At 39.1% G+C, this 24,439-nt stretch overlaps 1 protein-coding gene across 7 annotated transcripts in view; it reads left to right on the top strand.

Moving 5' to 3' along the window:
- The window catches only part of POU2F1 (POU class 2 homeobox 1), a 100,266-nt gene that overhangs the window by 22,401 nt on the left and 53,426 nt on the right, over positions 1-24,439 (top strand). For 2 of the 7 annotated variants that reach the window (XM_081858474.1, XM_081858468.1), the window contains exon 1: positions 23,531-23,573. The exons of 4 other annotated variants lie outside the window; for them this stretch is intronic. In XM_081858474.1, coding sequence (XP_081714600.1) covers positions 23,546-23,573 — 28 coding nt within the window. In that variant the 5' untranslated portion in view covers positions 23,531-23,545. Of the gene's footprint in view, positions 1-17,687; positions 17,695-23,530; positions 23,574-24,439 lie in introns of those variants that run through there. One more of the 7 variants, XM_081858471.1, reaches the window with a different exon arrangement.

The raw sequence follows: 24,439 nt of genomic DNA, 5'->3' as shown, positions 1-24,439 counted from the left end.
TTCTTCAGTGTGCCAAGGCCATAGGCAACCTGACCCTAGATTTTTGGTTGCTTGAAGCCCTGGGCAGATCACAATTTAGGCATGATGGATACTTGATAAATTGGCATGGAAGTAGTCAAAAAGGTGCTGTTCTGGTAAGGAAAAAGCTGGTGTAGGTATCAAAGTTGTTGGAAGTCAGAGAATCACTTGAAAAGTTGGGAATTAATTTCTAATGCAAAGTGTAGCAAGCCTCAGACCATCCATTGTTCACCTGACTGTCTGTTCAAACCAAAATTGACTAAGAAATTTCCCAGGTAGAGCTATGGAGGGGTAGGGACAGATTGGTAAGAATGACTTAATTTTTGGAAATAACTAATAAAAAAGAATAAGGGAAAAGAATGACTTAATGTATTGTAAACCACTTGAGATTTCCCCCCCTTTAAAATATAAAGTGGTATAGTAATGAAAATGATAATAATAGTAGTAGTAATAACAATACTGGGGGGAAATGGCGCTTAGTCATTCCATTGTAGCGACTGTAACCTAGGTTTAAGGTGCCATAGAAATAAAATAAAGACAACCTAATGAAGTATCTAGGCCTTTCTAATTTGAACTTTTTAATTTCGCATTTAGGATGTGAGTAAAGGAATTACAAAGCAACTTCTGTACAGTTCTAGTGTCCATGTGAACACACATTGTCTTGGATGCGAGTGTGACTTATTTTTCGCAGCCTTCTGCACCCTTCCAGAAGTTGTAGGACATTTTAGAATGGTGTGAGAAGTGGGGGGATGGGCTGCAGATGAAGGGCAACACAGTGGGAGGCAACAAACTTTATGAAAGCCAATTTCTTTGTTTTCCAAAAGTTATCTCCAGCCATAAAGATAGGAAGCTTCTGTTAACTGTAAAAAAATTCTTTAACCATTTTTCCCCCAGGGTGTGAATGGCAACAAAGGTTTTGGCAGTGCCTTTTCTGCATACACTTCAGCTGTTTACCATTACTCCAATGTGTCCTAGGTCAAACGAGATCCAAATGCAATTGATAAGATTTTTTAAAACTGCAGCATGGGGTGGGCATCAGGAACAGTGCCATGGGGCAGATAAGGGATGTAAACCTTAATTTCTGCCACATTCCCAGTGAACCTTCCCATCCTCCCCCAATTGTTGTAGTCAACTTGCTGTTGACATTTTCCTGTAAGCCTCTGAATTGGCTTGGGAGAAAATAACTCAGGGATGTATTGTGGGGATTCCTTGGATCACAAGTTATGCCAGGGCACGGTTGGAAAGTCTTTGGGGAAAGCAGATTTGGGCCTTGAGTCTGTTTACTATCCTTGTATGCCGCAATTTTTTTCTTTCTGTGTTATTCCTGAAGAATGGCAACAATAAAACTATTTGCTTGTTTGTTAACATTGTGTGTAACAGGCATAGGCAAATTCGGCCCTCCAGATGTTTTGGGACTACAACTCCCATCATCTCTAGCTAACAGGACCAGTGGTCAGGGATGATGGGAATAGTCGTCTCAAAACATCTGGAGGGCCGTGCTAGCCTATTCCTGATGTATATAACATGTTGATATGGTCTAAGGATTGATGGCTTGGCAGATGGGTAGTGGTTGAATGAAGCAAGGTTCGGTTGCCGTTCCTAATTTATCTTTGCACCGCCTCTAGTCAGGAGCAGAATTGTTCTTCTGTTTTTGTTCCTCTGGGTGGCATCTGTCTTCAGGAAAAATGTCCTTACAGCAAAGCATTGATTGCTGAACTGTGGCTGGTTTTTTTCTTCTGACTGCTGTAGTGAATTAACTACAAGAGATGTTCTAATATTGGTAGCTTTCTACTTCTCTGCAACGCTATTCTTCCAATCAATTTCAATAGATCAGTGTGCAGGAAGCTAAAGTGATTCTTCGGTTCATTTATATATATTTTTCTTTATCCTTTAAAATATATTTTTTTCTAGTAGAGTGGTGGTTCTCAAAACTTTTCTGCAGCTGTCCATTTTAGTCAAGGTAGATGACTAGAGGTGGTTTTGGTGGCAGATGTTGAAGCATTCTAGAAGTCCCAACATAACTAGAAGGTTGCAGGAAGTTATCACCAATTAATACTTGGTCCCTCTACTGCGTCTGGTAGCATGGCCTCTGTAGCTGTAGGAATATATATATATGAAAAGGAGATGCTCAACATGTCAAAGAAATGCTTTCTCCAAAAAGGCAAGTAAATTTTCCTGGTTTTAGGTTTTTTTAAAAAATGCTCCCTTGGGACAAATGCCTTTAGAATTTCCTCTTTTACTCTGAAAAATTCTGTGCCATGGAAGTTGGGCTTGAAAACCAAGCATTCTTTCTCAAAGTAATAAAACGGTTCTTCAGGTCAGAAAGGTCACAGAGTCTATCATGGTGTCCAATAGACTTTGAACATACTCTTCCTTCTGCTTTTCATTTTCTGCTGTATAAGTAGGTTTCTTTGAAGTTTACCCTCCTAGTGCATATTATTTTAGCCAGTGTGTTAAGTCTCTCCAAGCTTTATTCTTCCTTTCCAGCCTTAGAACTGCTTTTGCATTGTGCTGACCTTGATTGACACTGCATTTGTGGAAGCTAATAAGCTAGATTTCAGAAACATTGGCCTGCCCTTCAAGTTGAAGGTCAGCTGCTGTGAAATAAATGCCCACCATATTATAGACAGGAAAGAAATATGAGAGGAGGGCAGTTCTTCCTGTATGTCACTTGGTGAGAGTTCAAAAAAGAAATTCATACTTAATATTTGCTTGCAAGATCTGATTTCTTAATCTATAATTTGAACTTGCACTAACCAGGGAGCTCTGGGTGGATAGCATGACTCACTAAAATATGAAATGCTGTGATTGGGGTCCAGACAACCACAAGTTCTGCAAGCTCAAGGGAGCTTTGGTTTTGTCATCTTTCAGTCAGTCCTAATGCCATAATGCAGAGGAAATGTTGATGAAATACACAAGCCAGCTTTTGCTAGGGTGTGCACAGTTGTTGTGTGTGTCAAATCTTGCTGGTTGTTATAATAAAAAACAAACCAATACAAAGAATAAAGCCAGGGAGTCAATAAAACAGGTGCAGCAGTTATAGTAAAAACAAATGGCACCACCAGCAGGATAAAATCACTTTCCTATGTGAAACCTTAAGCCTCATGACTTAGGTTGATGCCTTTATGACATCTATTTTGCCTACCTCTTTTCTGTATAAAGTTCTGGAATTCCCAAACTAGTAAATAAGTCAGTAACTATAATAGAAGAAAAGATTGCATCTTCCTGAAAGCTTAGCAAGTTGTTTTGGAAAATGGCAAATATATATTGTCTTGATCTGTTGGGGGTGTAACTTTCAAGCTAGGTCAAGTAAGAATGCTGATATGTATCTGGAAGTTTTTCAGTGAAGGATCAATAGCATGTTTCTGTTCAGCCATATTCCGAATTTCCAGAGGATTGAAATTTTACAGCAAAACCAAAAAAGAGTCTTGTGGCATCTTAAAGACACACATTTTTTTATGGCATAAACCCCCACACTCAAGTCATTTCACTTCACCAGATACATGAAGTATAATCTGAGTTATTGTAAGAATTATTTTGGCTCTTCACTGGTCATAAGAGTAAAGAGAAGTAATGTGTTAGCCAAATGAGACTGCATTCTTGTCGGATACTTTGAGGAGGAACCATAGCTCATTGGTAGAGCACAATAGTAGGTAATGGAAAAGATATGTGCCTGAGACCCTGGAGAGCCACTGATAAGAATAGATTTGCAACATGGGTGGATGGACAAATGGTATAAGGGGTAGACACCAGATGTTTGTATAGTATGACTAATAAGCTTTCAGTGCTTTATATCTAGTTCTCACCAATGTCTCCAGGTATGCCCCTCCCACAAGTTTCTTTTGGGATATAAGACTTTTCCTCCTCCCCTATTGGTGGAGTAAATGGCGCTCTATGAACAAGGAGAAAGGGACTTCAAAAATAGAAACCAATTACTAGGGTGCCACACCTGCTCAAGTCCCTGTTCTTAATGCTCCTCCCATTAATGACTCTCCTGCTTATTCTGAGTTTTGCTTCTGTTCCAGTGAGCCATTTTGGCTTCCTTCTTGCTTTCGTGCCTCTTTACTCTGCCTACCATCTGCCCACACTTATGTTTTGGTGCCTCAGTAGCTGCATAAATAGTCCCTGGTGGCTCCATTTCTGATCTAGTGATGAAGGCAGACCAATAATATGCAACCCGATCTCTTTGAAATTTTGGTAGGATAGTGCTATCTCATTTTGGTTTTTCAGGTGTTGGCAGTAGATACTGACAGTTGCACAAAAAACCCCCACCAGGAAATAGAGTAACTATACCCACAGCCTTATCATACTAATCAATATAACAATTTGATTGATGTTTTATTAAATGATCTGGGCCACATGGGGCAAAGGCATTATCACAGAGATTACAGGTGTGTTTGGAAGAAAATAGGTCTTCCCAAAAATAAACTGCTATTGGGCAGCTATATAAATTAATTAGGTAAATATGGGGGAAACAAAATGTCACTTAGAAAAGGATGTGAAATGCTTTCCTTGAAGCTTGCATTTGTTTTACTCTGGATTGTTTTATCGGATGTTTTACTGTGTTGCAAACTGCTTTGAGATTTTGTTAAAAAAATATAAAGTGGTATAGAAATAATAATAATAATAATAATAATCCCACACTTGGGGAGAAATGGAGTCTAGACATTCCGTTGTGGCAACTGTAGCCCAGGTTTAAGATGTCATTTGGCAATTAGCTTATATATCTGAGTTTCTAACACTGTAGAGAGTGAACACATAAATCCTGTTTGCAATAATGTTATAATATAGGACCCAATGAGAAACTTGTATTAGAAATCCAAAGTTATCAGAGCTTGTATTAAATGCTTCCAGTGAATGTCTGTAGCTGAGCAAGATCAGAGAACTAAGTTCAAAAATATGAAGGGCCAGTGACTTGACTAAAAATATTGAGTGTTTGAATTTTTTTTACCTAGCATCTACTCCAAGGATTCATCATCCTGGGAATTTTTGAAGATATGAATAGTATAAATATGAAATACTGCAGTATTTTCCCTGTGACAGTATTTGGCTCTTAGCAAATATATCCCATCTGTGAAGAAGGAAGAGCAAAAAAAAAAAAAAAGGATTGTATCCAATCACAGTTGTTGGCGGTTAGATTTTTGATATCATCCATTAGCTTGGATTTTGGCTAGGCTACCCTTCCCCAGTTGGCCATATTCTGCTTATCATCCATAGCAGGTCTGGTCTTGAGTGTACCAACCACTCCTGGCTTTGAGCCCAAAGACCCTGGCCATCTGCTGTTCAGTTCTCTGTTAGCGAGTTCCCTGTTTAATTATATGTTGGCCGACTTCCACTCTGTAATACGCCTGAAGGCCCTGGCCCAGTACTTTATTGTCCTTTCAGGTCTACCTGATCTTTGTTCCATTTGGCTTCCTCTTCTTCCACCTGGTACGTTAGAAGCAGGATTTGATTGAAAGTCACAGTCACATTTTGGGTGGTGGGTAATGAGGAAAGAAGGCACTTGGGCATGCTAAACATGACTTGGTGTTGTAACTTCAAACTGCAACACCTGCTTTGGAAGAAATATTCCTAAATGGCAATATTAAGGGCTACAGCACACTTACATTATCAGTTTGAGTATTCTGTTAATCCAGTGACATTAAAATTGATATGATTAGTAAAAAAAATAACAACAGTATATTGTATAAAAGTAGATCTGGCTCACAGGTTTTTGTTACCCACAGGCAAAACGGCTGTGGACCGAAAAGAGAGATTTGCCATTTTAGTCACTATTGGTAGTGGTGTTGCCACTTCCCTTAACCCAGCAGCTGCCATTTTTCTTTTCTAGGATGCATTAACTTGATCACTCCCTTGCCTACAGCCTCTTCCTGTGGCTTCACGCTTAATACCTTACCCCATTGGAAGCTGCTGATGGGTAGGTGGTGAGAAGGAAGAACGGCACCCTCAGGCCCCAGGCCCCACTAGCAATGGTAATTTCTTCTTGCTGCTGCACCTTCCAAAAACTTTTACTAGCTACTTAAATAACTCTGTAACACGTGACCACTCTAATTGTGAACTCAAGTGGTGAGTGCCACCAGGACTAGAGCAAAAACTAAACCCTGAGAAACTGAGGGAGATATTGGCAAGCTCAGGGCAGACCCAAGATTTGTAGAAGTTAAAACCTATGGGGCAAAGTAATCCCTAAACAGCTCAGTGAGGGCTGAGCATGTGTAGTAGGTCATGGAATGCTGGGTAGCTGGAAAATGGCAGCAGTGGGGAAGTGCCACCTAGGATTTAAATCCAATTTCAGTTTTTTTATTTCAGTTGTATGAAATATATCCTAACAGAAAATCTGAAATTTAAAGCATAGTTGCTAAAGTATATGCTTACATATATTCTTGTGGCAAAAGTATTCATATTTTGTCAACCAAACTGAATAAACAATTCTTGTTGTGGTCATGAAGAAACACTTCTTTGCACTGTAACAATCAGCCATTGCTTTTAGAAAGCTCTGGATTTGTTCTTCAAGTAAGTGATTTTCTAATGCTATTGCATGCAGTAGTGGATGACTTGGGGTGGTAGAGGTGTCCCAGCAGGTGAGTTGCTGCTGCTTACCAGGAGGCTGAGGGGCAAGACAGTGGCAATGTGCACATGCACAACAGAGTTAGTCTGGTGCTTCTGCTACTGTGTTTGCATTGCACCACCTTCCTCGTCCCTCCACCTCGGGGAGTAGCAGTGACTTAACTGCTGGGATGTCAAGCAAGTGTCCCCCTTCATGCCATCTGCTTCTGGTTGCATTTATAGGTATGAGTCAGATAAATTTCACAGTTTAATAATTTACAGTATTTTATGCTGCCCAATAACTTTGTTCTCTGGGCAACTTACAACAAGAAAACATTAAAATACAGTAGTAATTAATCAACCTTCAATAAAATAATAAACAGAAATACAAACATGTCAAAAGCAGCAAATAAAACAGTATAATAATATACACAGCATTGCTAAAAGCAGAATCTAAAATGAACAAATCTGAAAACCAAGTAAAAATAAGATGTTCACCTGGTACTGAAAAGCATATAAGAAAGGTGCCAGGTGAGTGTCTCTAGGAAGGGAATTCCATAACCAGGGTGCCATCATAGAAAAAGCCCTCACTTGGGAGCGCCCAGAAAAAGTCCTCTGAATATCTCAAGATAGGAATTAGCTACATATTAGAGGAGACAGTCCTTCCAAATGTACTGACCTGAACTCTGAGATCATCTTTGGAGGTCTTTCTCCAGGCGTTCCTTCCCATTTCCCTCTTTGATAAAACAACCTGGGAAGTTCTGCCCAAGTCCTGGTAAAATGTAGGCATGACACAGTATCACAACAGTGTTCTTGCTGAGGAAATTTACATTTCAATTTCTGTTGATTGCACCCCAAGTCTGTAAGGGGAATAATTCTGCAGTGCAAGAGGCCTGTATGACTAGAGGTTTTGAATAATGTTCTTGGGTGGTGAAATAAGCTCTATTTATCTGATACAGCAAAATGTTTTGGTTTGCAATTCATTGGAGTGTATGCTCATTCAGAAAAATAAAATAAAACACAAAATTGGAAATACGTTTTAGAGCATTTCCTTTTTAGTGATTTAAATTTCCTTATTTTAAATTAAATCAAGTTTTGGAATTAAGTGTAATTGAAATTATAAGGATTTACCTTTATGTATGTTATAGATAAGTTGCAAGGATTTCATGGTGGTCCGTAAATGCTGACAGTTGGCTTATTTTGCTTTATAGGCTTGCTCTGCCTGTACAGAAGACTAGAGTTGTCCCTCAAAAACAAGGCTAGAAAAGTCTTGCTCTGCCTGTGACATTGAGGGACCTTTTTAAAGTATGCATTTCCGAAACTGGTTTCAATCACTGCTGGTGGTCTTTGTACAGTTACTTTGTAATAAATAGCACAGTGTGACTGAAAACAGTTTCACAAGTGTTAAGAATTCCTTTAGACTAGAATGTGTCACTTGTGGGTGTTAATGTGGTATAGAAACTAGCAGAGACCCATTTGAAATTGAATGTACATTCCAGCTAATGTAGTTCTTTCATTGTATTATCTGTCAAAAACTAACTTAAGCATCACTTGAAAATGGCCTAATTCATCTCTGTTTCTTAATCTCAGATTCATTGTATGAACATCCATATCTGCTATGAAAATCAGTATATAACATAAGTAAAATAAAAATCAGAAATGCCTGTCACAATGAGGAAATACATAGAGGAGGTCCAAAAGTTTGGTTGTCTTTGGTTCACTAATTTCTTTTTTAGGCCTTTGCATAGAGTTGTTTGTGGTCATATGAAATGTAACCCGTTTCTTTTGTCCCTTCATTTTTACAAAAAGTAGTGCATACTATCTTGCTACCAGACTGTTTCCTCTTCTGCAAACAACAGATAATTGCTTTTCATTGTCAGGCTGTGAACTGCAGTAGGTCCAGCGGTATGCCTCTTGCTTTATTTTCTATATTAGACAAGGAAGTACAGATTTCTTTTTAAAAAATTAAAAAACCCTTGTGTGATGCCATAATTGGCATTTCATTCACTAAGTGTTTAAACTTTCTAACCAATCTGAGGCAAATACAACCTCTGCTTCATTGCCAGCTGTGCATGTTGCTATGGGAACTCAGTAGGGACTAGCTGCTGATTACTGTTCTAAGGACCACACCTGGCTTATTTGCATTCAATTTAAGTTGGGGAAATTTCAAAAGAAGAAAAGGGGAGCTTAGATTAGCCAGTGGGCAGCCAGAAAAGGCTTGTCATTTTGAGGCTGCCAGTTTGGACGACAAAAGCTGTTTTCTTATTCATCAGACTTCTTGGCAGACCCACACATCGTTTGGAATTTTGTAGATATTTTGGAAATGGGTTGTTGGTTCAATCTTGATGCTACTTCAAATTCTCTTGCATCGTTGTCTCTTATTACCTCAATCCAGCAAATTTCATTGCACAGTACTGCATCTATAATATATTGACTGATTAAACTGATATATGTTATGCAGGGAGAATGCTGAACAGATTTTTGTTCTTGAGAAATTTCATCTTGCATTAAGCAAAGGTTGAAATCATACCTCTTTTTTTTTACCTCTTACATTTCAAACAGTAGGAGGCTTGTGAAAGAATGGACCACTTCAGGTTATTTTACCTTGGTTTATTAAGAGGAGCTGTGCATGATATTTTTGCTCATGCACAGAGTCCTTTTTCTCCTGGTTACCAGTTTCTGAACAAGCCAAGTTTTTAACCCCCACCCCCTTTTTTTTTGAAGCTGGCTTCAGATCTTTGCTTGCTCTGAAGCTAGTAATGGTAGATTCCTGGTTCAGACAAAATGAGAAGCTACAGTTTATTTGTGGCTCATTGTGAAAGGGCTGCTTGTGTGTGCCACAAGCTTGTATATGGCTGCTTAGTAAGCCAGTGTAATGTTTGTCTGAACACAGATATTGGTGAAGGAGAGCAGTGGAGCTGTTTTCACAGATGCTGCTCATATATTGAGAGCCAGAATGTTAGCCATGTCTAATATTTACTATTTTATTTCTCTGCAATGTGAGATTCGCACATGTACAGAATTACATGTACAGAACTTTCTTCCACAAAGTGTTAAATACTGAAATAAAGCACAAATATTTCAAAGCCCATAGTGCATAACTCCATGCTAGGGTTTCCATATGCAGGATTCCCAAGTCTGGGTAGCTTATATGTATCTTGTGCATAGCTTATCTCCTGATGATGCAAATGCAATTCACCACATTAGCATTTGGCCTTTATAATTTCCAGCAGGTGTTATGGACCACATGTTGAGATAGTTGCATTGCATGGGGTTTGACTAGATGACCCTATGGGTCCCTTCCAACTCTGCAATGCTATTATTTTACATATGCTCTTCCAGCATACTGATGGCAGCCTGGAAAAGGACAGTGTGATGTTCTCTTATCTGACCATTTTCCTCTTTCAATTACAGGGCTCTTCGGTTCAGTCCAACTATCAGTTCTGTTTTGTCTTTTCAAGAGAAATAGCCAATTTGTTAGGTTGTTCATATTTCTCCTCTTAGGCAATCTGGCAGTACAGCTGGGTCTGTTTTGATCTCCTTGCTACTCAGGTAATGGAGCAGATTTCAATTTTGATTATTTGTTTGGATGTTTAATGTATATTTTAAAATTACATTCAGTTTTTAATATTGCCGTCCGTGAGAACTAGCAGACTATCCACGCCCCGATAAGAGCCCAGGTTTGTATACTAAGGATGTGGCAGTCTGCCCTATCCCCCCCCCCCCCCAATTTAAAGAGTGCAGAGCCTTAATTTTTCACATTTAACACTAGAGTAGGATACAGCACCTTCAGACAAATATTGTAAGTTGCTGCATGGTCACTGCTATAAAGTTAATTTTGTCCGTACACTGTTAATGAAGGTTAAATAAAAATAATAAAACAAATAATCGATAATAATAAAAACTAGTGATCCATATTAATGCTGTGTGGTATCCAGAGGTTTATACAACAATACTTTTTGTAGTTTAAGGAACTGCAGCTTGTTTTCTGATGTCAATTTTGTATTTCATAAAATTTATATACCTCTTGAAAGGAAAAAACCTTAAAGCAGCGTACAAAAAAGATATACGCACCCAAAAAGATATATATGAACAAAACAAAAAAAGATTCTTAAGCAGCAAATGCCACCTATCCCTTTTAATTAAGACTCCAAAGCTACTTGTTGGACATTCACAACTAGGAAATGATGGCATTTAAAACAAATTATTGTGGACCTTGGAATTACAGTTCTAAGTCTATCCAGTTCCCTCTTTGCACTTGGCTACCTAGTCCACTATCATCATTCCCCAGGTGTATCTGCTGTTGCTTACAATCTCATTAGTGTGAGTGAATTTTGACAAAAATCATTGTGCTTGCATCAACAGGTGTTGTGCTGCCTACTTCTACTAGGAATCATATCCATTTTTTCTCTTGACATTCTCCCCCTGTCTTACCAGTTCCTTTCCCAGACAGTTGCTTAGGTCACTGGGGGAGGGAAATACATGGATTTTTGATTCTTAAAACTATCATGAGTGATAAAAAGAGACACTTCACATGCAGGTACCTGCTGTATTGCTCATAGGAACATGTGATTTCCCTTATACTGAGGCAGATCAGTGGTACATCCAGCTGTTTGTGGTCTGCCCTCATTGGTTGCAGCTGTCTTGGGGGTTTCAGGCAAATCTCTTTCCTGCCTTATCTGGAAATGCTAGAGATTGACCCTGGACCTTCTGCATACAAAGCATATGCTTTATTTCTGGGCTCCTGTGCTGCAGTTTTCTAGCAAGCAGCTGGTGATCTTCGTGAAAAGGTACCAGAAAGCCTTCACTTCTTTATTAGTATGAGTAATTGCTTCTGTGAATCAAATTAAATACATTGAGAGATACTTGAGAAGCACAGGGTTCCAGTTCAAGGCTATTATTGAATATTAACTGTGCCTTTTAAAAATAATTTGGTATAGCTCAGCACTACAGTTGTTTGAGCATAATGGGGTCTCATGACTTGCAGTGCATAAGAGTCCAGTCAAATCAATGAAAAGTTACGAGTTCTGTTTTCACACACACACACACAACCTTAAATGGTGCAGAATGGTCTATTCTGTGATGGTTGTTGGGAGAGTATTTGCAAGAGTGGGTCTGCATTAACAGACCAAACTCTAGTATGTGACTCTCATTAACTTTAGTGTGCTCCTGTTGATCTGCAAGTTTTTCTTGTTATAGGTCCTCTGGAGCTATTTTTTATCCCTGCCAGATTCAACAACATTCTTCTGAGCCAAATCCCAGTCTTCAGCCCAAGAGCAAGAGGGACGTGGAACTTTTTGGAATTGTAGGCACATTTCAGATTTAGAGAGAATTCTGTGGATACCAATCACAAAATTGTCTTCATGGGAGGGGATGGTATAACACAACATGGATGGTGTGGGAGGCATGTGTAGTATAAAATTGAGATACAGTCATTGCTGCTTATCCCCACCCTACCCCCAATGCTTGGCATGTCCTGCTGGTCCTGATAGTAGAGATGCAGCCATAAAGGCATGGCAAACTTGTTTTTCCCATTCCAATCCTAAACCTAAGCCTATGCTGCATACTGTACCCACTTACCTGAGAGTAAGTCCTGTAAAACACAGAGTTTCTTCTGAATGGAAATGTATACCGTTGTACTGTGAATTCTTACTGGCTAAAAACACTGATAGGCAGGAGCAGCCATCATGACTCATTTTACAGAAATTACATAGACTGATACCTACACATTTTGCTTAATAACTTTATTTCTAAGAGCGTTAGAGACTTTCTTTCATTATTATTAAATGAAAGCTCAGAGTCTGGGGCCCCTGTCTGACACCAGAGAAGGCCTTCATGAGTGCCAGGTTGGTAGTCTCCTGGTGCAGAGGGTCGTGGCTGCATCTATGGGATTGCTAACTGTTCATTTCAGTGGGTTCTTAGTGGCACCCTGGCCAGCCTAGGCCATCACCCTCTACCTCCTTGTCAAAGTTCTCTTCCTTTTAAAAGCAGTTGCTGATGAAATCTATTTCCTTAGGGGGGGAAACAGAACCCCTTCTACCTGATCTCTGAAATTGAATGTAATGTTAATTGGAGAGAGAATAGGACCTTAAACATCAATAAATTTTGTCCCTACTTTATTAAAGTGTGGTCACTAGGGGAAAACCCCATACTTATTTTCTAGCATGGCTGTGCTCTTGTAGTGGAGTGGTAGGGCTGTGGAGAGAAAATGCACCTCATTTCTGACAGCTGCAAATGGTCAGGTAAGAAGACCTTATATTACAGCTCCCCTTTCTGCCTCTAGAATTTGGTAAAAACAGAGATGAAGTACCAGATGGGAATTATGCAAACGAGGCATGCTAATTTAGCACACCTTATTTGCATGATTAGCACAGCTGTTTTGCATAATATGCAAATTCTTATTCTGGCTTTAGGGGAATTGGGATGTGACAGCCATACTCTCACAGCAGCAAGGAGGGGAGAGCAAGAGCAGGGAAAGAATTCTGATTAAAGAGTTGTTCTTGTTCGTGCTGCAGAGCTGGAGAAAGAACAGGACTCAGTTGGCTGTGGTCAGTTACAAACATAGGATTATATGCAGTGTTAGATATACTCAAAGTAGACTCATTCATATTAGTGTACATGATTAACTTAGGTCCATTAATTTCAATAGATCTATTCTGAGTGGAATTCAACTGGATACAACTAGTGTCTTCCCAGTGTGAGTGCTTGACAGTGCAGAAAGCATACTGCTAAGTAACAGTATTCATGTCATTTTCTCTCATGTTTTTTTCTTCTTCAAACCATGTGATGAAAGGAGTAGAGACTAAATAGCTATTTCAAAAAAGTTTCATTTAGAATTCAAGAGACTTCACAGCTTCTAAAATTCAAATAATGGAATAGATACAATCATATGCTAGAATACAGTACAGATTTACAAGAATAACACGGAGCTGATTCATTTTTGTGCTTTAAAATTAGTCTAGGTATATATGCAGATTTGAACTATGTGAATTTAGTCTATAGCACAGACAGATGTCTGAAGTCTTGTTAATTCCAGTTCAGTTCTCTGTGAAGCTTGCGTCTCAATGAAACTGGGAAGTCAGTGAGTTTGTGCTTTTGATTTTTAGGGGTGGAGGTGGGGATCCCAGTGAGCCCTATGGCCACTTAGGTGATAAAAGACAGGTGACTAAAATTGTTTACTCAAGGACATTTCACAGATTATGCAGAGGTAAACCCAGGTTTACTGTTGAACATTGCCTAAAACAGCAGTGGGAAACGAATGGCCCTCCAGATGTCATTTGACTACAACTTATTCCTGATCAGTGGCTATGTGGGCTGGGGCTGATGGGAGCTGGAATCCAACAGCATCTAGAGATCCCCCCTCTAGTTTAGAGGGAGTGGCTGCCAGTCATGACTCCCTGATGAGTGTACCTGTATGATAGACATGTAGTTCCTACATTTACGTTTTATATCAAAACATGTTAGCTACATGCCCTAAAAATGTAGTGTGTGAAATAGTAAGATTTCCTGTCCCACTTCAAGAGAGTCTACTGAAATTTGGTTTACGAATTACATAATTGCAACTGAAATTATGTATAATTCTATATTCTGATTGTGAATTGTTTTTGTTTGTTTGTTCTGAAATTGCTGTTTTCTTTTGATTGTGTTAAATGTTATTTTGGACAAGTAAGCACTGATTTGCATGGGGCTTGTGCTCTGGGTCATTGTGTGCATATGTGAAATCGCTTGCAGTTGAAACACCCTGCTCTGCCCATTTAGTGACATTTTTTTATTACGTCTCCAGGTCACTTCAGGGTTTGGCGCTTTGCGTGATCACGTACAAACCACTTGCACCTAAAACAGGTGTTGCCTGCATTTTGTTTTTATTGTGAGTTGCCTCCAGAGCCTTGTGGGGAAGAAGAGCAGGTTTTAATTTTTTTTTTACTGTAGTTTAGCAGTCTAATCTGAGGTAATCTCTAAAAATATTAATTAATCACCTGTTTTGAAGGGCGAGTTTACATAACCTATATGTTAATTATTTCCTTTATAACCTACCTTTTGAGCTCAGAACCTGGATCTCCCCAGTCCTAGACAAGCCTTCTAACCACTATACTACACTGACTTCAATATATCCTGGTGTCTTTCAGAGAGTGGTTGCCAAATTTAATAGCAGATATCTGTGGCTATAGCTTTTATGTATGTTTTGGTCAGAAAAATAGGAATAAACATCGCTGTACTTTTTACATTTTTGCTTCCAGCAGAGCAGTCTACTCACTGGGATTGTGCCTACTTCTGGCCACAGTGAGAATCCTTCTCTAACGAATTTATTCCTCTAGAAAAAGAGACTCTCTAGGTACCCAGTCTGAACAGGGTAGGATCCCAACTTTTTGAAATACTAATACACCAACTTGAATGTGCAAACTTAGGAACCAAGAAAAGACAGAGAAGGTGACAGAGACAGCCCTTTTTGTACCATTCATAATCCCCCATCAATCAGTGAAAAGAGAGGACATGTTACTGAGTAGTTGCCTAAACTCTTCTACATCCATCAGGACAGAAATTTTGCAGATAAAGCAAAATTTCCATTTCTCCCTTTGCCCACAAGGCAGTCAGGAACAGTTCAAGAGCAGCTCTATCCCCCTTTAGAAACAAAAAATCCAGTCTTTCAGGATATTCTGCATTACACCACTCAAATTGTGGGGTTTGTAGGTGACCCAGTTTGGAACAACCCCCCCCCCCAAAAAAAAAACGTATTTGCATACACACACAGGCTGAGAGCCTCAATGGTGCCCCTCTGGAGGCTTCATCCGGGGCAAAACACCTGGGTAAGCATGCCCCCCGCCCCGGTAGCTCTGCAAAAGAGCCAAATGTAAATGTAAACAACAGCATTCAGTGTGGATAACTTTCTTGGAATGATAGATATGAGAAAGAAAAAAGGCAGAGATCAAAGCATGGCTATTAAGTTTTCCAAGATTATGGGAATTAAAAAAGACTCTTAAGGGTCTGTTGCAAACTATTGCACAAGAGTTGTATTAGTTTCCTGGGTTAAGGCTATGATAGGAAAACCCAGGCATTGACAGACAATGAGATCCCTTGAAGCCCTTGCAAAATTGAGTTCAAAAATTACAAAAACAGTGGGGAGCAGATATCTAGCAATAAGTGAAGGCTTCAAGCAAAAATTGACCCAAACAGAACCATACTTCTAGTTTTGGATTCTTGTTAAAGTTGTTAAGCCATGGAGAGTTTTCCCTAAGTCAATAGAGGGGAAGGTCACTGTGGAACATAGTGGAATTTTCATTTTCCCACTATTGGTAGTCAATGATAAAGTGCAGGGGAAGTGCAAAAGGAGTATTGTCTGCAACCTTTTAGCTTGGGGGTTCCTAGTGCTAATGGGTGCTAATGCATTTAATTTATCCCAGGAGGATGCTCAGTGCTTCCTGTATAGTTCTTTCGCCCTTCAGTACCCTAGGAAGTCAATCACTAGGTGTGCTGCAAAGCTTAATTAAATTGGAACTGGGCAGAGAGCAGGGTGTATATACATTCCATAGACCCCCACACCTACTGAATATAAGGTGGAATGCTTAGGTAGTCTGTGTTAACATGACTAGTCCTGTGCTAGATCACTTTTCTAGCAATATAGAGACGTTTGAACCAATAATCTTGGGAGACACTCAGAATGGAGGAATGTACTTACATAGCAACAATATTCAATCTACTTGTCTCTTCTCAAAAGGTGTGGCAAATATTTGAAAGATAGCTGACATGTCCAAATTAATTGAGACATGTATTTTTTAATGTATTTTTATTAAAGATTTTCTTGATTTACAAAGGTATGTGCAATGTCTCTCTCTCGTAATTTTTTTCCATGTAACATTTTTTTAAAAAAAACAAATCGGTTTCATTTGTTGAGACATTAGGAAGAATAGGGGGAAAGAGGTGGGGGGAGATGAGTGGAGTTGGGGTTGGGTGGTGATGTTTCTATTTTACTTAATATATGTGGGGTTTTGTGTCAGGAGACATGTATTTTTTGAGTTGGCAAATAAATCAGAGACTTTTGAAGTAAACTGTTTCCTCCTTACTGAATTTATAAAATAAATTAGCCGTGAATAGTTACAAGGATTCATCTTTGATTTGATACTATTTGTAATTATACCCCTGATATTTTGTATATTTATTTTTTACATGTTTAAAATAAAAAAATGACATGGTAAGCCACCCTAGTTTGAAGTTATGACATGGATAATGACAGGTGATGGCTAGTTGACAATTTATAAATGTTTAGGGTAAAAGCTAGAGGTGTCTTGTATGAGCATCGTGTACTTCTGCTCATGCAACAGAACTTCACCATCTCCTCCTACAGGGAACCAGGCAGAGGGCCTTCTTGTCGGTAGCACCCTCCTACATCAGATGTCAAGGCAATGAAGAATTACACAACTTTTAGAAGACATCTGAAGGCAGCCCTGTATTGGGAACGTTTGACGCTTTATTATGTTTTTATATTCTGCTGGAAGGGGAACCCAGCCAGATGAACAGGGCATTACTAATAAAATTACTATTGCTACTACTACTACTACTACTACCCCACATTCCTCCAAATGCCACCTCTACCCCAACTCCACCCTGCCCTTCCCCAATTTCTCTTTTCTCTCCCCCATACCAGAGCATAAAAACTCTCTCACTCACAGAGAGAGAGAGAGAGAGAGAGAGAGAGAGACCCTTCTCCCCACTCCCACAAATCATTTACTACAGACATGAGTCTGCTCCATTTTCTTCCTGCCCCTCGCCCCTGCCTTTGAGAAACAGCCAGTGAAAGCAAAGAGATGATGGACTAGGACAAATACAGTATAAAGAGATACCAGGTCAATTATACACCTCAGTTTACATACCATAGCTGTGGGTAAGCAAATGGCACAGACTACATGTAATGTGTAAAACTAAATAAATTACATTTTATTTTAAAATAACACTATGAACCAATGGTGATGTTAGCTTGTATGGTTACTGTATATTGAATTTTACTTACTTACTCTTCCTTTAACTCAGAATGATTACACAATAAAGTACTCTTTTTTAAAAGAAGATACAGTACTTTGAGTTATTCCATCTCCCCCCCCCCCCCCCGGTATTTAAACCTAAATTTTCCTAAAGGACTCACACCCAGTTTGCACTCATCAACTAGACCCTTTTCACTGCCTATGCCCTTTTGCCTCTGGAGTCTCTCAAGCTTGAGTTCTGCTGAAGTCTTTGCCTAGGTATAGCAGCTTCCCTTACTTCAGGCACTCAGCAACCCCACTGACTCTTGCCTTCAGAGTTCTTCAGCTCTTGGTTTGTCCCAGGTATCCCAGAACTTCTAAGCCTCAGTGTCCTCCACCTGGCTGCAGCTTCTTCTCAGCTTCTTCTTCAATCTTCTGTTGCCGTCTTCTGCTGCTTCTCTTCCACTCTCAAGGCACACTATTGGCTGGAGACTTCCCATTTATGTCCAAACAGGGTCTCCCTCCCACCAGTCATTTCAAATTTGGGTGAAATTCACCTCCTTCATCATGCCACAACTCTGGTTCAGCGGGTTGAGACAGAATGTCCACTTACTAAACCAGTTAGAACTTGCAAATTTTCAGTCCACAGTGTCTGTCTATAAAAACAGAAACCTCAGTCTCAGAGCTCTTATCTGCCAAAAAGTAAAGTAGCAGTTAACTGAACATTGCAGCCACCTGCAGGCTCCCTCTGAGACTTTGTGTTTGTCACAGCTCACAGCAGTAAATCAAGATAGTTATAGCCGATTAACCCTTTACATTCAACAGTGTGAATTCCCTTATACATTCCTTTGACACAAAACATTACCTAAGAATAAAGTGATTTCTTCACATGGATTCCCCCCCCCCTTTTTTTACGCAAAGACTGTTTACTTATGAGTTCAAAGAAAGAATAGAATTGCTCGAGATTGAGAAGGTAGACATCTTTGAGTAGGTGGTTTAGCTGGGAAGTAGATTTCTGCCAGATTTGGTCTGATGAAGAAATATGAGAGCAACAATAAGGGGAGCTTCAGAAATGGCATTTACTTGCTCATTTTTATGAACTATATAGGGAAGCATGAAGATGGCTGAAACTGTATGCTAGGTGTGCATGTGTCTGTGTACTATTAGAAAAGTACAATGTTTGAAGTGGTACTGAATTGCTAAGAAGCAGTTGCATGACAAGTACTGTATCTATTGTGGGCTTGTGTCAGTGAAGCTTCTGGCTTCGGTTAGCAGAATAGTTGTGGGGCAACAGAAAATATATCATTGTTCCAATTGGAACAAAGCTGTTTGCATTTCTGAAGAAAGTGAAAGTTGTCATTTTGACTAAAGTAAAATTTTCACAAAAATACTTGAGATCGGGAAAGGAGCAAACCAGGAGTGGTCCAATACCAAGCTCCTGAAGATTTTTCTAGAAACAGGAAGTCAAAATATTGGCAAACTGAAAATCCAAATCACACATTTCAAATTTAAAAACTGGTCTCACACATCCTTGTTCATCTGAAGAGCTTCAGGCTCTCAATGGCTTAATTGTTCAAGAGGTGATCTTAGCTGATGACAGGAATGCAAGATGATGTTGCCTCCCCTCTACCAATATATGTTTGTGTTGTCTAACACCTGCAAGTTCATTAGAATGGCACCCAGGTATTATGAAACATGGAAATTTCATAGATTGTGTTTTAAGTTTTTGTTTATGCTGAACTTGTTGAAGCTAGGCTGATCTGTACGGTTGGTGAACAGGACATACTGGTAGTAGTTACATAGCTATGTCATTACAAATGATACAGGAATGGCACAACCTAACGGTTACGTATTAGAACTTTAAAGGGCTAGGTAAAGGTAAAGGGACCCCTGACCATTAGGTCCAGTCGTGACCCGTGTCCTCAAAGGGCTAGGAGACCAGCTCAAATGCAGTACTGTATTGGATTATTTGTGTGTGGGGGGGAGGTTGTTTCACAGCTTAAAATCTGCTGGGAAGAACATACAAGGAGGCCAAAGCTTTAGTACAGTGCAGATTTGCCATTTTGATTAAGAAACATGCGTTGAGGATGGTTTAAGAATGCTGTACTGCAGGTCCTCTGATTTTGCCTCTTTCATTTTTTGGCCCATCATTCCTCATACTTTATGGTTTATTATGTCTTGCCTACTAAACCCCAGGCTAGCACAGTAGTGCTAGATGTTATAGGACCCTGGAAAATATCACACCACACTCCTGTGCTATGGCAGTTCCAAGAACATCTGCGTCTGATTTATTCAAATCTCTATAAGTTCAATACTTCCCTTTTGACCAAAGTTCATGAATAACAGCCACAAGCCTTTCAGTAATATTTTGTCATGAAAGACTATAGGAAATACATGGACAGTAAAATTCAGATGAATGAGGTTAAACAAGCAATAGCCAGTTTTAAAGCCCACAAATCTCCAGGATCTGATGGTCTCTGAAGTGATTGGTGTTTTTTTAAAAGATTCAAGAACAACATATACAAAATCCCTTATTCCTGGTTCTGTTTGTGGATTATTGGAATTCCAGAACTACAGAAGGATTTGAATGATGTTCCTTCATAACTTCAGCTTTTTATTTAGAAACTTGACTGCAAAATATTTACTGCAATTAATGGCAACTCATCTCAATAATATTATTTCAAACTCAGACCAGGCAAGATTTATAAAAGAGAGATAAATATCATATCCAATCAAGGAAAGTATAGATTGAATAATACATAGTAGATGTCCAGAACCCCTTTGTGTATTTTTGCTTTGGATACATAGAAAGCATTTGATTGCGTTGAATGGCTTTTCTTGTGCGAGTGTTTAGAAGTTTCGAATGGGTGCCCTTTTCTCTCAAGTCATTGCACTTTATACAGCCTTCTCTGTGGTGGTGCCTATGAATCACTTCAGCTCAGAACTATACAAAATCTCCAGGATTACAAAGGAAGGTTGCTCTCTATCACCCTTGTTTGTTTGTTTTTGACCCTCAAACCATTATCTCAAAAAGTTGAACTTTAATTTTGTTACCAGGAAAGTTCAAGGAGATTAAAACCTGGAAGACCCCTCCCCCTCCTCAAAAAGCAACTCTTCTCAAAGGCTATATAACTTGTTAGAAGAAAATTTTATGACGGGTCTTGTTGGCCTCAAATCTATAACGGAGAAATCACTGAAAAGAATAAACAATCTGCAACGAAACACAAAGAACACTATAAACCAATCTACAGTAATGTAAGATATTCTTAAATTGTTCCAAGAGTAGTATGGTGGTACCTCGGGTTACATACGCTTCAGGTTACAGACTCCGCTAACCCAGAAAGAGTACCTCGGGTTAAGAACTTTGCTTCAGGATGAGAACAGAAATTGTGCAGCAGAGGCGCGGCAGCAGTGGGAGGCCCCATTAGCTAAAGTGGTGCTTCAGATTAAGAACAGTTTCAGGTTAAGAACGGACCTCCAGAACAAATTAAGTACATAACCAGCAGTACCACTGTAGTAGTACCTGGATCGTCTTATAAGGATGTTGTAAAGCAGGTCAGCGGACTGCTGACGAGGATGTCAGATATGGTGACAATGTGCATCGGGGAAGCACTTTGGGATGGTGTTTTAGAGATTGAAACCAGTGCTTTTGGGTGGAGGGTGTACTCAAGGGTACACAGTACTGGCACCTTTCCTCCCTCAAATGTTAAAAGTGTGGCACTTACTGTAACAACTTCATACCAGCACCTTATATATTAGTTCTCGAAGCTACCAACATGAGTTTGACCAAACTACAGGAGGCAGTGGAAGAAGGGAGTGCCTGGCTTGCTCTTGTCCATGGGGTCACGAAGAGTCGGACACGACTGAACAACAAATACACACACACACACACACACAAGTGCACTGATTAAAACGGTTAAGTATTGGGTGGTTTAAGTTTTAATTGATTAAATATGCATATGAATTAATCATTTTAAAGAAGGCAACCAAACATACATGTAGCAGCAAGCGCCATTTTGAAAGATGCCTTCCTTGTATCGAGAAGAGAGTTGATGTCTCTCCTAAAGTGGTGACAGGCATCCATAGCTTTTCTCTGTTACTTGTGCTTAAACTATGTGGTATTTAATCAATTAAATATCCTCTTTTCAGTTAAAGTAGCCCATGTAATGAACAGAATCCTGCAAACCGTGTAGAAAGCTGAGCGTATTTTGTAGGTCCTGCAAATTGTGAACTAGAAGCCACAGGATTTTTTGAGTCTAGACTTTGACAGGTCTGCTATATCACCTCTAAGTATTCTGCTGGCTATGACTTTTGCTATCTCTCTGGCATTGTGACTTGAAAATTGTAATGGGCGATAAGGATCAAGAAAATATTGGGTTTGTGCTGGATTTGAGCTAGCAGACAATTCTTTTTCTGTTGCCTTCTAGTTAAAATGAATTTTAGAATCTCTGAAATTCAACTGTTACAACTTCCTTTCTAGATGCAATGATTTTTCACCATGGATGAGAAAACATTTAAATATTTTTTTTTGAAAAAAGGGACTTTCCTTCACACCAGTAGCCACTAAGTACCAACAATCAACAGCTCTTTTGATTTCTGAAGAGCAACTAGATTATGCAATGTGTAACATTCCAGTCCCTTGTTCTGCTTTTGAATGATCCATGCTTTTTAAAAATTGCAGCAGATAGCTTCAGAGGAGTTTATTTCATCATTTTGTTGGGCCCTTTTGTGGGGGAGAAGTCTTCACATGACCATTCATTTCCCTTCTGACATTTACTTTCTAATCACAGTCTTAAATTACTCTTATACAATCTTTGTACAAGAGTTTCTGAGTAGCCCTGATGATTCAAGAAGTACAGTTGTAAAATAAAGTTTACTATAAAGACTATTTATTTAGGAAGACTGTTTATTTAGAAATACAATAATAAATAAGTCAGACTATTTATTTAGGAATTAATGTTATGTACATATACAGATACATATAAATTAGGAGCCAGCAGTTCTAGATAACAGCAACTTTATTAGAGGTACAGGGAGTGAGAATGGTCAAATATTACTTGTTACATCTACCAGTGTTGGACTACCTTTGCAAAACAGCAAACATGAATTGCTTCCTATATGCTGCCTAAAGTTATGTGGCTTCTCCTTGTACACAATTATGTGTGAGAGACTGTTAAATTATAGCATAACACATTTGGAAAAGATCACATAAATGTGCAAGTAGTAGTTAAGACAGGTTTGTGTTCAGCTCCTACCTTGCTAATTGTTTTCTTGGGATTATTTGGATTCTGTAGAAAGCTTTTCCAAATCTCCTTTATTACTGAAGTCATTGTTGCCAGCAGGAATAAGATTAAAGGTGCTTAAGTCTGTAGAGTTGTTTCTAATTTGTATATGTCATTTCAGTGGCATTTTAACAGAATTTTGTCTTGCCTCTTTCCCCTCCCTACTTCCCCATGGTACTGTGCTCAAGTTAGGTCTGAGAAGCAAAGCTATTGGAAGAAATTTCATTTTGTTCCCTAATTATTATGCTGGCACTTGGGAGATAATTTTTCCCTTCATGCACTGCCAATTAATATGCAAATGAGCTGATAAATATTTATATCATGATTTAAATTATGCAGGGAGCGCTTTCAGTGTACTCTGCAAATGAATTGTTCATGGACTTCAAAGTGCTGGCTGCTGTGCTTAACGAGGGGAGATTTGCATAAGGCCCTAATCAGGCGCATACTGATTAAGCTTCATTATGGAAACTGCCAGCTGCAATCTTTGTTTCTATTTTATTAAAAAAAGGGGAACTTTTCATGCTTCAGTCGCCTTGACAATGTCAGACACAGCTAGTAGGAGAGACTAAAACTCTACAGAGCAACTGAAGTTTCTCTGTTCAGTTGAAGATTGCTATGGTGTAACTGAAGTTGTATTTCCTATCCCTACCCCTCCCTTTCTTCTGTTAAAAGTAGTAGTGTAGGTTTTTTATTTTAGAAATCCCCCCCCCTTTCCTTGGACTATCTGAATCTGCAGAGGACTGCACAGCAATGCTGGACTGCAGCGACTACATTCTAGGTGGGTACCAGTTCAACTGACTCTTGCAAGCGTGTAATATGGAAATAGTGGTTGTTGGATTGACTATGCAGTGGCTTAATCGCATATGCAAGACTAAGGGAGGCATTTATTTGAAAGGCTGAGGATTCCAGCGATGTGGTGGCAAGTGCCTCCTCTGTTCTTCATTTTTTTTTTTCTGTGTTCAGGAAAATCTTGTTCTTTATTTTTGGATAGAATGGAGTTGCTCTTCGGTTTCAGTGTCGTTTAATGCAGAAGCTTCTGATATTTCAATCTTAAAAGCATTTGATTTTGGACACAAATAGGAACTTCATTTCATGTGTCTGTTTATGTAAAACTGCATAGGGGTGAGAGTCTTCTGCCATAACTTCCTGGCCTGACCAGATCATTCTAAGTTGGGTATATCTGTGTGGGTGTAGGTGATATAAAGCCACACTGTTCAATGTTTAATAGGAAGCAAGCACTGCTAATACCACTGCTGATACCGTTAGAAGAAGTGATGCATGTGGCTACTAGTGTTCTGGCAGTTGAAAAATATGCTTTTAAATTAAAGTATAGGCTTCATTCAAAAACATATTTTGCAAATATGTTTTTAAGGTTTTGCAAATTTTATCCTTTATCTTCAGGCCTTAGAATTATAAAAATCATAATCTAAGGATTTAGACTACGCTTACCTTAGAAATGTAAAATTTAATGTGATTTTTGCTTCAAGATACACAGCTTTTCCCTTCATATATGCCGTTTTTAACAATGCTGTATGGAGGAATACTAGCAAATGACACCTTCATCTTAGTGTGAAGAACAGTAGCTGAATTTAAAGGGTTTATCAGTTCTAAGAAATCCACCCTCCCCCTATATATTTTGAAATG

The sequence above is a fragment of the Podarcis erhardii genome (genome assembly GCF_964252035.2).
Source record: "Podarcis erhardii genome assembly, chromosome: 4".
Classification (NCBI taxonomy): Eukaryota; Metazoa; Chordata; class Lepidosauria; order Squamata; family Lacertidae; genus Podarcis; species Podarcis erhardii.
Note: the sequence above shows the minus strand (reverse complement) of the source record. Positions and strands in the feature narration are given on the sequence as shown.